General features: G+C 44.5%; 1 protein-coding gene across 2 annotated transcripts in view; it reads left to right on the forward strand.

Annotated features, from left to right (window-relative positions):
- Positions 1–593: 593 nt before the first annotated feature.
- mideasb (mitotic deacetylase associated SANT domain protein b) overlaps positions 594–13,815 on the forward strand; it is a 17,292-nt gene continuing 4,070 nt past the window's right edge. For both annotated transcript variants that reach the window (XM_031847537.1, XM_031847538.1), the window contains exons 1-8: positions 594–2,216; positions 4,173–4,442; positions 5,035–5,374; positions 5,555–5,621; positions 8,068–8,210; positions 8,888–8,991; positions 11,944–12,019; positions 13,023–13,111. In XM_031847537.1, the coding sequence (XP_031703397.1) occupies positions 678–2,216; positions 4,173–4,442; positions 5,035–5,374; positions 5,555–5,621; positions 8,068–8,210; positions 8,888–8,991; positions 11,944–12,019; positions 13,023–13,111 (2,628 nt within the window). In that variant the 5' untranslated portion in view covers positions 594–677. The remainder of the gene's footprint in view (positions 2,217–4,172; positions 4,443–5,034; positions 5,375–5,554; positions 5,622–8,067; positions 8,211–8,887; positions 8,992–11,943; positions 12,020–13,022; positions 13,112–13,815) is intronic.

Here is a 13,815-nt window from a genome sequence, read left to right on the forward strand (position 1 = left end):
GTGTGTGTGTGTGTGTGTGTGTGTGTGTGTGTGTGTGTGTGTGTGTCATTGAATGCTGATGTCACGGTCCAGGATTAAACGTTGTGCAGTAATGACGTTTACAGGAACTATTGATTTAGCGATCTCCACCAACTACCTTCCAGCAGGTCCGGTATACGTGTTGGCCTGAATGCTGGACCTTATCCCTGTCACGTGAGCTTAGTGAATGATAACACAGTTTAGACCCCCCCCCCCCTCCTCTATTCTCACACCCAATACATTTCAGTGGAGGTCCATTGTTTAAAAACGCAAACAGCAGGTTTTTAAATGACTGAGGCGGGGGGTGTTAATGAGACGCCCCTGTGGGGACCCCTTTAGTCTGGTGCTTGACCTCTCTCTCTCTTTCTCTATACAGGGTGTTGCCCATGAATGAGAGAAACACACGGACTCCTTTAGATCTGCTCACCCCAGGCCCGGGACCTCTGAGTGGGCCACAAAGAACTTCAGAGGGGAAGAGAAGATTATCTCTGATGTCGATGTAGTTTTACAGCTTTACTTCACAATTGTTTTTGGATTGAGATATATATATATATATATATATATATATATATATATATATATATGTATATATTTCAAGTCATCCAGTGGAGCGTTGGTAGCTGGTTTGGTTGAGAACAATCACCTGACTCGGCTTCTTCATGCCCGTCATGAGCGTACCAGCTCAGCAGAAACCCAGCGCCAAAAGAACGGGCAAACGCATCACATTTTTCAGCGATCAAACCACAGCAATGAAGGAGAGTCCTCAACAGCCTGAAGGGTCCTACTATGTCCCCGGTGGCCCTGCCTCAGACCCCGGACAGAGCGAGGCTGCAAGTACTGTAACCTCCAATCCAGAGGCCCCTCACATGTACCTGAACTCTGTCATCTTCAGCCCAGACAAGGGTGACCAGAGCAGGGGTCATTATCAGCAGACTGTGCCTATGAAATGGGCCCACCAGGAGCCCAGTCAGCAGCAGCCATCCGTGTCCCAGCAGCAGAGAGCTGCCTCCTGGAATACCATGACTAACTGGGGACACAACTTTACTAACTACATGGGGGGAGTCAACGTAACGGACTCAAGGACCCAGAATACATTTGTGAAGTCAATGCACGAGACTTCTGGTTTACAGCCACATCAACAGCCCCCAAACAGAGCGGCAGACAAGCAACAGTTGGGGCCAAACCCTGCAGTTGAAGCGTACAGGGATGCGTCTAAGGCTCCGGGGCTGGATTGGGAGCAGCAGCAGTCCCAGGCCTTTCAGGAGACCTTGAAACCTGGGGCGCTGAACACCCAGCAGCACAGCACGTCCCATCCAGGAGGAAGCTCAGTGTTGCAACCCTTCCAGTTGGCCTTTGGTCAGCCCAAGCAGCACCTGCCAGCGTACTACCAGGCATTTCAAGGCAACAGGACGACCCTACCCAACCCACCTAACTACCCAACGCAAGCGAAACCCCCACACCAGTTGCAGCAGCAAGAGCAAATACAACGCCAGCAACAACATCATCACATACTTCAGCAGCAAATTCAGCAGCAGCACCATCAACAACTGCAGCAGCAACAAATCATTCAGCATCAACAGCATGTACAGCAACAGCTTCAGCAGCAGCAACAAATGCAGCACGAGCAGCAGCAGCAGCAGCAACAACAAAAGATACAGCAACAACAGCAACAGCTTCAAATTCAGCAGCAAATGCAACGTCAGCAGTTGCAACAACAAAACCCTCATGTGCTTGACTATTACCCCGGTGCACAAAATGCACACCCGCATCCACAGCCCGTGGTGGTGGTGCACTCCCAGGAGTCCTCGGCTCCAGTTCTCCCAAAGATCCAGGAACCAATTATCCAGGACATCACCCCAGAACCCCAGCAGCCTTCGGATCTGCTGCCGCCCATTCTGCAGCCCGAGGCCCCGTCCCAGTCACAACCCCAAACTCAATCCCAAACGCAGCTTCGCAGATCACGGCGGCTCTCAAAGGAAGAGGGGGCGCCGTCGGACAACCCTTTTCTCTCAGTCTCTTCGGATCAGGCTGCCCCGGGGCCGCAGGGCTCCCAGAACGGGGCCCGAGACGTCCAGGCAGCCCCAACAGGCGTCATCCAGAGCACGCGGAGGAAACGCAGGGTGTCCCAGGAGGTCAACCTGGAGACTCTCGCTCAGAAGGCCTCGGAAATGGAGTCTCTACCACCACATATTGTAAAGGTATGTACTTTGAGAACCATTCGTCTTTCTCTGTTTTCCTTTTCTGCCTTTCCTCGTTCTTTTGCTCTCCCATGTGTTTCTCAGCTGTTTCCTCTTAAGCGAGATAACCTTTAACATAAAAGGACAGAGTGTTCCAAGTCCCTATGATTGCGTATCAGTTCATAGCTTGGCTGTAAGCCTTAATTGTGATTATCTCAGCAAGAGCTAAAAATCAATTTTTTTTTTAGTGTTATCCGAGGGTATAATTGCAGTGGGACTGTAGCTCCCCGAACAAGAGCGGGAACTGGAACAAACTGCCAGGGAAAACTGTGCCAGAACTTGTGTTATTTGTGATTAACGTGTTGCTGGAAGAGATGCTGAACGTAATCAACGCCCTACGAAGTTTGCACCGCAGAACAGGGCTGCTCAGCTCTGCCTTGTGAGGAAAGTCTGTTGCTAAAACAAGACCTTGCATTGTGAATGCTGTCGCAAGGTAAATATGCACTTCACAAATATGTGCCTTTCAGCTCTCGCGAGACGAATCGGTGAACAAACCTGATGAAATAGCAGTACTTGTCTGTGTTAAAGGTGCTGAATGTGTCGATTATGCAACACGTTCTGTCGCCAAACAGCACTGACTCAGTGTGTCTGTAGTTCAGCATGGCCGTGCCCTGGATCCGCCTCACGGCTAGCTGATCATACAGACACTGTTTAGTTACATGCCTGCCCCCCCCATACAGGGAGGGGTGCAGGGTTGCCCTGCCTGCAGTGCTCAGCAGAATATCTCTCCACTGCTCCGGTGGAGGGACTGGAGTTTTCCACCAGCAGTAATGAGCGCAGATCCAGCGTAGCCACACTGCTGCATGCCTCCCTGCCCACGAAGATGCATTGTGCAGTGACGGAATGCATCTGTCTTCAATGATGTGGTGGTTCAGATGGCTTTGAAGTTGCCCCAGAGTTGCACACGGGCTGCTCATTCCCACTCATTATGGTTTTGTCAAAGAAAAAAAAATGTGGAGAATGTTTTTTTTTTTTTTTTTTGGGGAGGGTTCCTTTCACGTGTATCTAAGGTCTGTCACTTGAATGCTGCATCTAACAGTGCTGCATCAAGGTGTTCATTGTTTGTTTTTGGATTCTGTCAATTAGGAATGCAGCTCAGGCTTGTTTCATACTGTATTGACTGTCTGTTAACACTCCATTGTAGTATTGACATCATTTTCTCTTCGATCTGTGTGTTTGTGTGAGCTAAGGAACGAGGTTTTTAGGGTTCCTGATTTACTCTATCGATTATAATTTGGCAGCCTGCCCTGGCAGAATTAACATATGTAACCACACAGGTACATTTTAGTTGAGATGTATTGTGCCGGGTTGTGCTAAGCTACAATAACTGAAGTTGTTAAAGGTTGTGATTGGTTTTTTTTTTTTTTGCACTTGTTGCGTGGTGCACTGTATCCGCTACACGACTTGATGTTTTTCACAATGTGTCACCTGAGAGTCTTAATGTGATTAGCTTGTGAGTAAGTGTTGCAAACAGCAACAGATGGAAGTGTCTTTGATAAATCAATCTTTTAACCATCACAGCAGTCCAGCTTGAGGAGCCCCCCCCCAGCTTCACCTCCAAAAGGACATAATATAGACCTTTATTGCAGCGCTGCAACTAACCCTTATTTTTATTATCAATTAATCTGTCTGTTGTTTTCTGAATGAATCGTTTGGCCCATTAGGATTTCCTTAATCCCACAGACTTAATTTGTCTGACCAACAATCCAAAAGGTATTCAGTTTTTAATCATGGTAGAAAGCAAATGGTAAAAACGGCAAATAATAACTCTAAAGAAGATTAAATAGGTAAATTTTTAAATCAAAATTACTGCCGATATGCTGTACATTTGCAATGTATTCGCTTATCCTCTTAAAGTTGTATATTAAACAAAAATCCATTCATTAGATGCATTGTCTCACCCTCCGTCTTTATTAGGAGCCCCACAGGCCGTGGAGTCCCACTGGAACAGGGGGTCTGAACGCCAAGCGGCCTCGAGACGAGCTCCTGCCGCTCGTCATCCCTGTGTCTGTTCCAGTGCGAAGACAGGGTGCCTCCCCTCCCGACAGAGATGAAGCAGCCCTGGCCCCCAACTGGCCACCCAGGCCTTCAAACCCCCTGGACCTCGGCCGCCCCGACCACAAGCCCTCGGTCATCGTCACCCGGAGGCGCTCACTCAGGAACTCCGCGTCGGAGAGCTCAGAGCAGGTAGCTACATACTCATTCGTTGATGCTTTTGTTTTTGCAGTTGGTGTACTTTGATGCCATTTTTTAATTGTTAGATTTCCATACTTTTACAAACATTATTTGTTAAACTGTTTGAATTAATTTACAAAGGAGGGGAAGGTTGCAGGTTGGTGTCAACTGTCTTCCTCATTCTGTTTTCAGTCTTTCTGAACTCCAGCTATTAAATCCTTGCATTTGTGCCACATCTCCCTGCCAACATGCGCTCCCTTCCCCCCATCATGCTCCGTGTCTCCCCTGCTCCCATTTCAGTCCTCCACACTTTTCTCCCTTTCCCTGTTTCATTTTGGGGGGTGGGGGGGGGGTGGATTTGGTGAACTGGTTGCCCTGTCCCAGATCAGGCAGATTATCAGGGTTTAGTGCTGCCATACTGTACATTATGCACCATACAGTAGAGGGTTGGGGTGCCTTGTTCTTTCTCTTTAGGATCTATCAGGATAAATTCACAAGAAGCCGACTTTATAAGCGTGCATATATACTGTCGAGTTTTTGTAGGTGCATGTATCACGGTGCACTTTGATAAATCTACCTCATAAACTTTTTTTCCCTCCACCAGAATGGAAGAACCGAAGGGGAGAAAGACGATGAAGGCAAAAAGTTTAAACGGCGTCCGCGGCCGGAACCCCTTTTCATCCCGCCGCCCAAACCTGGTTTATTCATCACCCCCTCTGTCTACTCCAGCATCACACCCTACCAGAGCCACCTACGATCCCCCATCCGCCTCGCCGAAAACCCTCTCTCCATTCCCCCTTACACGCCGCCGCCAATCCTCAGCCCCGTCCGCGAGGGCTCCGGGCTCTACTTTTCCACTTTCCTGTCCTCTGTCGCAGCCAGCGGCCAGGGCCTGCCGCCTCCTGCAACGCCCAAGTCGGCAACACGCAGCCTGTTGCGCTCCAGTAAGTAAGACAAGCTCATAAGACCTCCCTGAATTATCCACGGGTCATCTAAACTGTGGGAATTCAAATATGAAGCTCCGCACGCTCGTAAGAAGCATCTGGCAGAAACGATGTGCGATTTCTGACTATATATATATTTGATAATGTCACTGAGTGGATTTTGTGTTGCTGCTCTTTCAGACAGCTGCGACATCACACCACCAGTTCTGTCTGCTATAGGCGAGGCCACTCCAGTCAGCATAGAACCGTGAGTATTTCCCTCTCAACATCCCCCAAAATATATCTTCTTTCACTGCGGAAAGGTTTTGGGGTTTTGGGGAGCAGTTGTGTGTCATTTTCAGAGGGCGCTCAAAGCAGAGCGTGCATTACCAAAGCCAGAGTAGTAGCTCTGAAATCAATTATTGAAACCATAACACTGGGCTGAATCATGAAATGTCTTGACAGAGGACACAGACTTCTTGAAATACCAAACCCGTCCTTTTAGGCGGCCCTCCTCTCCGCCGCTGTTACCACTGGAATCTTCTGCCCTGTCATCCGCAGCTAGCGCTAGCGCCAGCAATCGCCCTCTGATCTAACGATGCAGTCTAATGTCTCTCTCAATGGAAGTGCATCCTGCCCATAACTGCTCCATATTAACTGTCAAATGAAACCTTTAGAAAGATAATGGCAGTGAGTGCATCAGAGGCCGGTGGTCTTTGATGTCGTACGTGCTGAACAGGATGTCGTTTTGGTTATTAAGTTGTATGTCGCATTGTTTTAATTAAGAAGTCAGACAATCTGATTCCAGCAACCATGCTGAGGAGGAAATTAAAAATTGTTCACCGTCGGGGGGGAAGAAGTAAAAACTGCTTATCGTCTGGTCGTTTGTTGGCGCGTTCTTGATCATCCTGATAAACGGATTCTGCATTCACATGTAGAATCTGTGGGCAACAGGATAAGATGTTGGTGTTCGCGTTTTGCTTTTCGTCTGTAGTTCGAGTTGACCAATCACGTTCGAGCAGGCCTCGGTTGAATGCGGGCACAATGTCTGTGTGGAGAGAAAAGGAGGCGGAACGCTTTTTGCCAAAATTCAAACTCGGAGCCCACTGGCTATCGTCGTACCGTGATTCTGCTTGTTGTTGGTTTAAAATGAGCTTGTTATCTGGATTTTGCGAGCGCAGGGAAAAGGAAGTCTTGGCCCGGATGTTTGCTTCATGCACCCGCTACCCCAGGAATATGGCCCCTCGCCCCCCCGGAGGCTCATCTATCGTCAGACCGATAGCTGATGGGGTTTTGAGATTGCATTTTTCATAAGTGATCGTGGTTGACCTTATGACAAATATACATTTCCCCCGGCTGCTTCACAATAAAAGCAATCTTGTGTTTTACAGGTTGAACTCTTTCAACGTGAAGCAGCAGCAGCAGAAGGATGTTCTGTTATTAATAGCAGTAACTTAACACAACTCTAACACTGTAAACAGTGACGCCGTCGTACTCTGGTTGATGGGCAATCTGACAATAACAATAAAAAAAGAGAGGTCATTATTACTGAATACATATAATAAGAATACTGACCATAAACATGAGCAGAAATGTGGTTTGATTTCATGAAAATCTTAAGGATTATACCTTTAAACTTGCAGGGTATCAACGGTGCATGTAAACAACTTGAAGCTAAGAAGACCTTCAGTAGAAACACGGCCAACGGCCAAGTTATTCCATAAATGTAAGCACAGCCACTGATGCCTTTGATGTTTATGAAAATTAGAGCAGCAGAGAAAGTGGAGCTTTAAGTTACACCGAGGCTCCATTTAGTTTAACCCTTAAACTATAAGTCTGGGCTTTTTTTTTTTGTTGTTTTGTTTTTTTGGAGTTGCATCAACCGTGAGGTGCAGTTCATGGGGGCTGCATTGTGCAAGCTGTTTCCCCGACTGGGGCTGCTCAGCAGACAGTCAGGGATGAGCCAGCGAGGCTTCCCATAAATCATGCGTTCAGCCGGGCCTGCTGCACTCCCAAACACGCGAGAGCCAGCGCAGTTCAACTTTTAGCAGCCCACCTTCCCTGATGGAGGCTGCCAGAACACATACACACATACTCAGCTGGAAATACTGCAGGCCTACTGGAAATGCAGGGGGTGGGAGGGGGCATGCTGGAACAGAGTTGTCTGGTAATGTAACACAGCATGAATTTCACAACTGTAACACCGAGGTATCTGCTTTCAGCTGCCATGTAGGCCTACAGGGATGCACGCATTTGTTGAATTATGAGCCTTTCTTCCTGCTTGAACGCGACCTTTGTACCACAGCGACGATCCGTTTACTTTTGGTTCAGTGAATTGAAGAAGTGCGCTCTGTTTTAAAAATACTAAATTGGAAAAGGAATTAGCATTTTATTCATTATGCTGAGAGGACAAAAGAGAGCTGTGTAACGAGCTGGAAATCAAAACAGTGCAATGATTGTGGTGCTCGGAGCCAGAGAGCCTCAACAATCTTCCTGTGTCTATTTAAAGATCACAGCAGAGAGAAAACCCAAGTAATCGAAATGTGATCTCAGAAATGAAACAAGCGCTTACTCTTACAAGTAATCTGATATTGATATATGATGTCTTAAATATATAACAGTGAACGAATGTGTCTTAGTGGCAAAGCCACTCGATGAATTTTGAATCGATCAAATTCAAAGCCGTGTAGCTCACACTGATGTCCCGTTCCCAGACGGATAAATATTGGGTCGCGGTACCAGGCCGAGGTGCCAGAGCTGAGGCGGCGGTCAGCTGTCGAGCTGGATCATCATCGAGCGGAGCTGGCCTGGGCTCCACTGAATGAGCTGGAGGAAAAGCCTGACCTCCAGCAGAGAGGTACCAAACGCAGTATTTCACAGTTGTTACATCACCTGAAACTGAAAGTATAAATACGGTCAGACTGTCGTTGCAGGAGCAGGATTTGTTGACGTGCATGTGGGGGGATTATTTACCATGAAGCTGACCCTCTGTTCCTAGAATTAACAGGAAGCCTTTCTTTCTTTTTCTCCAAGCTTACTAGTTTAGCATTTTCTTGTTTATGAAGTGATTTTTTTTTTTTTTTTTGTTGTTATCACTGGAGTGTGTTCAATAATTCATTATCGAGTTGTTGCAATTTAAGACGTCTCCAGCAGCAAATTACTTCTTTATTTTCCTATATTGCATTTAGATACATGGGTTTCAGTGAGCAGATGCAGGCAATTTTATTTCTCCAGGGATAGAAATGCAATTTAATGTGGCAAAATAAACTTCATTGTCAGTCCGGGGGGAAGTTTTGTTTTGGATTCGGGGTACTGCTGATCGCACATTATTAAAAATAGATGTTTTTCTTTTTTACTTAGATAAAACTACATGCACGATGCCATTTCATAATTGAATCAATTATCTTTTAGTTTGACGTTTATTCTCTCGCTTACAAGAATAACATTTTGTCACCACTGAATACAAAATAATAACTATAAAAACAAAATGTTTTTTCTTCCCGTGCTCACAATCGCCGTCTCTGTGTCTTACAGTGGAAGACCTCATGCACCTGGCCTGCTCCAGTGTTTTGTGTGGAGGCGGCACCAACCAGGAGTTAGCCCACCATTGTCTGTATGAGTGCAAAGGGGAGATAATGGTGAGCACAACAGAACAATCCATATTGACTGACAAGGCAGGGACAAAAACCAAACACCGGGTTTCCCCGTAAAGATCGCCGTGACACATAGACAAACCTGTGCTCCTATTAAAACACTTGGTGTCACAAATTTTACATGTTTTTGAGGGATCTACCATTTGGAAAGACACACTTAAAGGAGCTGCACATTTTGTTTTCCCTGAGTGATGGGATCTTGTATAAACACAGTATTTTTTTTAATATTTTGCATGAGAGAAACCTCTGAAGCTGTGTTGTTCTCTTTGCTCTTCTTGCTGGTTTGAAGTGAGCGGGTGAAACGGATGATGTCAAGTACTTCTGTGCAACCATCAGGATTTAGCAACATGCCTTGTTTGGTCAATCAAATCTGATGAAATCAAAACGCAAGCTGCTGATTTGAGTGGTAAAATTCTTAATACATATGTTTTATATAGTCATTAATATTTAATGTTATAGAGAAGGAGGGCTTTTACAGAATTATTGAAGTGAAAGGGATTATAGTATTTTAGTCATGAATTCAATAATAAATCATTCGTTCTAAAGTGTTCCTGTCTTGAACGACAGGAAATGTAAAACTCGTGAACATAATTATATTCCATATTTCCATGGTAGCATTAATATAATTCATGACCCGCCTCAGCTGCAGTTAGTGCACAGAAACAGACACAGCAATTCACCAATCAGATCGTTTATATGCACTTAAGTAACTGGATTATTTCTAACCTGATTTCTTCATGTTTCTCATCGTATGAAGGAGAAGCTTAGTTTCCTTAATCGGGGTTCGGGATTTATAAAGTCTCACTAACTGCTGGTAAATCCAGATTTTTTTTGGTCTTAATGTTGTTGTAACTGGGTGAAAATGCTCCAAGACAGTGGTGTTGTGAGGGGGCATCATTAACCGTAGCGGTGCATCCTTGTATCCATAATAATTAAATCCCAAAACCCAACCCGGACAAAAACATGTCGAAGTGTAGCTTCATATCTCACTAACGCACTGAAAGTATGCCAGGCTTAGTTAAAACATTGATTCCTGACCAGCGGCATATAAACGTGACATTTAAAGTAGCCAGTTTGTTGCAGTGTCCTCTGACTTCCTGCCTAAACTTGTCTCCCACTGACGGGGTTTCTCATGTGCACGTAAATGTAGTGATTGATCTGAGCTGTCAGTGATTACTGAACGGAAGCGAGTGATCTGCAGACTTTCAGTATGCTTTGCAGTGAAACTGGTGTGGTGGCCTGAGATGACTGAGATAGCGACACGGTTTGGTTATTTAGAGCGTGGAGCTGCACATGCTGTCAGTGAGGTGTGATGCACAGGGTTAACTGTAGTGCTGAGACAAAGAGGCAATTAATCCATAGACGGAACATTCAATGTCAACTATTCTTGAAGTCAATTAATAGTTTATCAAGCAAAAACGTTCCACTACCCGTGTCTTAGATCTGCTTCTCTTTTTCTTATGTGATAATAAACTGAATATTTGGGGTTTGGGGCTGATTGTCAGACAAAACAAGACCTTGGAAGATGCTTTGGGAAACTGTGATGGTGCTGTAGTGTTGTACCAATGCTCCATCTTGTTTTGTCCTGAGGGGAAATGTACAGCATTGTAAACTTTAATTGATTCATGTAATTATACTATATAATATAATAAATAAACATATTTCTTAGCACTGTGAAACGTTATGAGGGAGCATCTCGAGTGGTTCTCTCCTGGTCACGTCGCATTGAATTACCAAAAGTCACTTTTATTATTATTTAAGAGAAGCAGAGGGATGCTGGGATAATAAAAAGGAAATATTAAAGCTTAGCATCCCAGAATAGCCATGCTGCATGTGACCGGCTTGTATCCTCAAAGTTAATGTGACTAATTTAAATAATTATAATGATAATAAATAGGGCTGCGACTACCAATGATTTTCATTAATGATGACGATATAGTTCATTATAATAAATTAAAAAAACACCTGTCGCAATTTCCAAAGAGTCCCAGCAGATCAAATATCTTGTTTTGTCCGATCAATAGTACAAACTCAAACTTATTCAATTTATTTTAATGTTGAGACGCAAAAAAGCAGCAAATTCTCACACTGGAAAAGCTGCAACTATCAAATGCTCGACATTTTTGCTTTATTATTGATAGATCACTTTTCTAAACAAAGCTTCCAAAGCGTTTTACCACATAAAGGCAAATATCAACGTAAAGCAATGTTGCAAAAGGCTTTTTACAAGTGCAAAAACATTAATGGTGTTAATTAATCTTCCTGAATATTAGCTTTTTAAAAACGAAGTCACATTTTTAACCCATTATTGTCTCGTTTAAAGAAGAGCTGTTTCCTAACAATGAAGTTACAGCGGATCTAAAAGATGAATTATTTTACACCGAGAGTGCTGACTGTGCATTACTTTGTGTTCACAGTGACTTAAACGTTGATCCTAAATCAATACTTCCGTTATTGAAGATGTAGCAGCAGAGCTGTCGGAGCGCTTTATAGTGCTGAAGACCAACACTGGTCCAACGTTGTCAAGGAAACTACTAGTAAGGGGGGGGGGGGGAAGTGTCGATGCGCCCACTCTCTGCAGCAGTCCGGCTCAAACTGCCTTCTTTCAACATTCATGCACGGTCAAGACTTTTCTTTCTTCTCAAAGAGCACAGTGTAATGAGTGTAATGTCATGATGTGATGCACTCTGATACCGGATACATGCAGGAGAAAGGAGAGCGATGCTTATCTCTCCCTCTCTCTCCCTGGTTACCTGTAAGCAACTGGGTCATTGTTTGGCTCAGTGTGTTTTTAACGGGTTTATAAAGCTCAACTGGAGCGTCTGATGGAGCCAAGAGTCGGGAGTGACCCGCTGTATAAAGGCTCATAACAATCACCGCTGTGCCGCCAATGTTTGTTCACTTTCCAGCATTGTTCAAGTGTTGTTTGTTTCTCAGGCCGCTCTGTCCCTCCTGATGCTGAGGAATCCGGTTTTCCCCAAGTCTCATAATCTGGCAAACTACCACTACTCTGGTGAGTCGTTAACAAATACTGTTTCTTAGTCTTATGTGACGATAAATTGATCATATTTGGATTTTTAGACTGTTGAGCGGACAAAAAAAAGTTATTTGAAGATATCAACGGTCAATTTTTACTGTTTACAATACAAATATTATAATATCGTGCTTTTGTACAGTTATGGTTACAGGCTCTCTCTTTACATCCCGACACTCATTTCTTTAAGTGCACAATGACCAAAGATGAATTAGACTGATAGGATTAATATCATTATTAATTTTTAATTCTCTTTAGTTTACGATAATCGTGTTGTGAATATCTGATAATGTGACAGCCTTACAGTCATTTGATAATGAACATAATCCTTAGTGCAGTTACTCTATGACTGCACTAACGTAGTGACGAGTAAACTATCACAGAAAGTTGCCTGAATTCTTAATAACTGTCATAATATTCTGGCGTCCAGAAAATGTTTTGCCTTATCTGATGAACCCCACCCAGCTGGTATTCAGACGCCCAAAACAAACGCGCATAATAAGTTGGAAAATACTGATTTCAGCGCTTATGAATTCTGACTACGTTTGTGCTCTGGTTCATAATAATGGGTGTGTCAACCATCCAACAGTGACTTTGCCTCAGAGCCATGGCAGCTGCAGTAGTGAGAGTGTCGGGGCTGTGGTGTGTGGGGGGTAGTGGGAGACTGTGGAGGATTGTCAGGGTCAATGCGATGAGGGAAGGAGGGGGCTTACAGCATGTGGTTAATCCCAAGCAGAAGACAGGAGCGCCATTGTTTATCTAGTGATTTGAGTGTGTGTGTGTGTGTGTGTGTGTGTGTGTGTGTGTGTGTGTGTGTGTGTGTGTGAGAGAGAGAGAGGTTTTAAGGGTGGGGGGCTGGGATTGAACTTGTCAGGGTCTCCTCCCATTCAGAATATAGTCTGCAAGCAGATACTTGAGTGTTTTTAAATGGCTGTCTCTCTCTCTCTCGCTCTCTCTCTCTCTTTAAATGTCTCTCGCTCAGGATCAGACAGCTGGACCGCAGCTGAGCGACGCCAGTTCAACAAAGGCATCGCTGCATACAAGAAGGACTTCTTCCTGGTGCAGAAACAGGTATGTGTGTGGTTTCAAAACACAAGAAGAGGAACATAGCAGCTCTCTATTCTAGTGAAGGCCACATCGTGGCTGTGGGCTGATAAACCTCCCCCAAAAAAACACCAAAAAAAACATTTGCACACAATGTTTTTCCTGACAATGGGTGGGCTGAGAAGGGAAGTCCAGTCACTCTGCAGCAATGTTTCCTTCTTGTTTAATTATCTGCAGTCAATTTCTATTTTTCCAGACTGCAAAGCTATTTCACTTTCTTATCCTCGTCACTTCATTGATCAAGAGGGAGGCCGAAGTATATAAGATTTAGAGTTTCTCAGTGTTCATTGGCCAAACCACCAGATTAAAGGCTTTTCACATTTGATTTGTGAATGTGCTTTAGGCTGTTGTTGTGCTTGGCCCTGTCTTTGCTGTAGCGGGTAGCCATGATGAAGCTTCTCAAAACAAATCCTATGTTATTGTATTATCTGAAGGACATTTGATATACAGAATGAAAACAGACGATGAATGGAAAAAAAAAAAGCTGCACATCATCTGAGGTTGCTCTGTCTTCTCCGAAATGATCTAAAAAAAAAAAAAAATGACCTTATGTGCTCAGTAACATGTAGTGACATTTAAAAGTAAAGAAGAGAGAAACTCTATTAAAAGAGTGTGTGTGTGTGTGTGTGTGTGTGTGTGTGTGTGTGTGTGTGTGTGTGTGTGTGTGTGTG

The sequence above is a fragment of the Anarrhichthys ocellatus genome, unplaced genomic scaffold, assembly GCF_004355925.1.
Source record: "Anarrhichthys ocellatus isolate YVR2014 unplaced genomic scaffold, GSC_Weel_1.0 scaffold7, whole genome shotgun sequence".
Lineage (NCBI taxonomy): Eukaryota > Metazoa > Chordata > Actinopteri > Perciformes > Anarhichadidae > Anarrhichthys > Anarrhichthys ocellatus.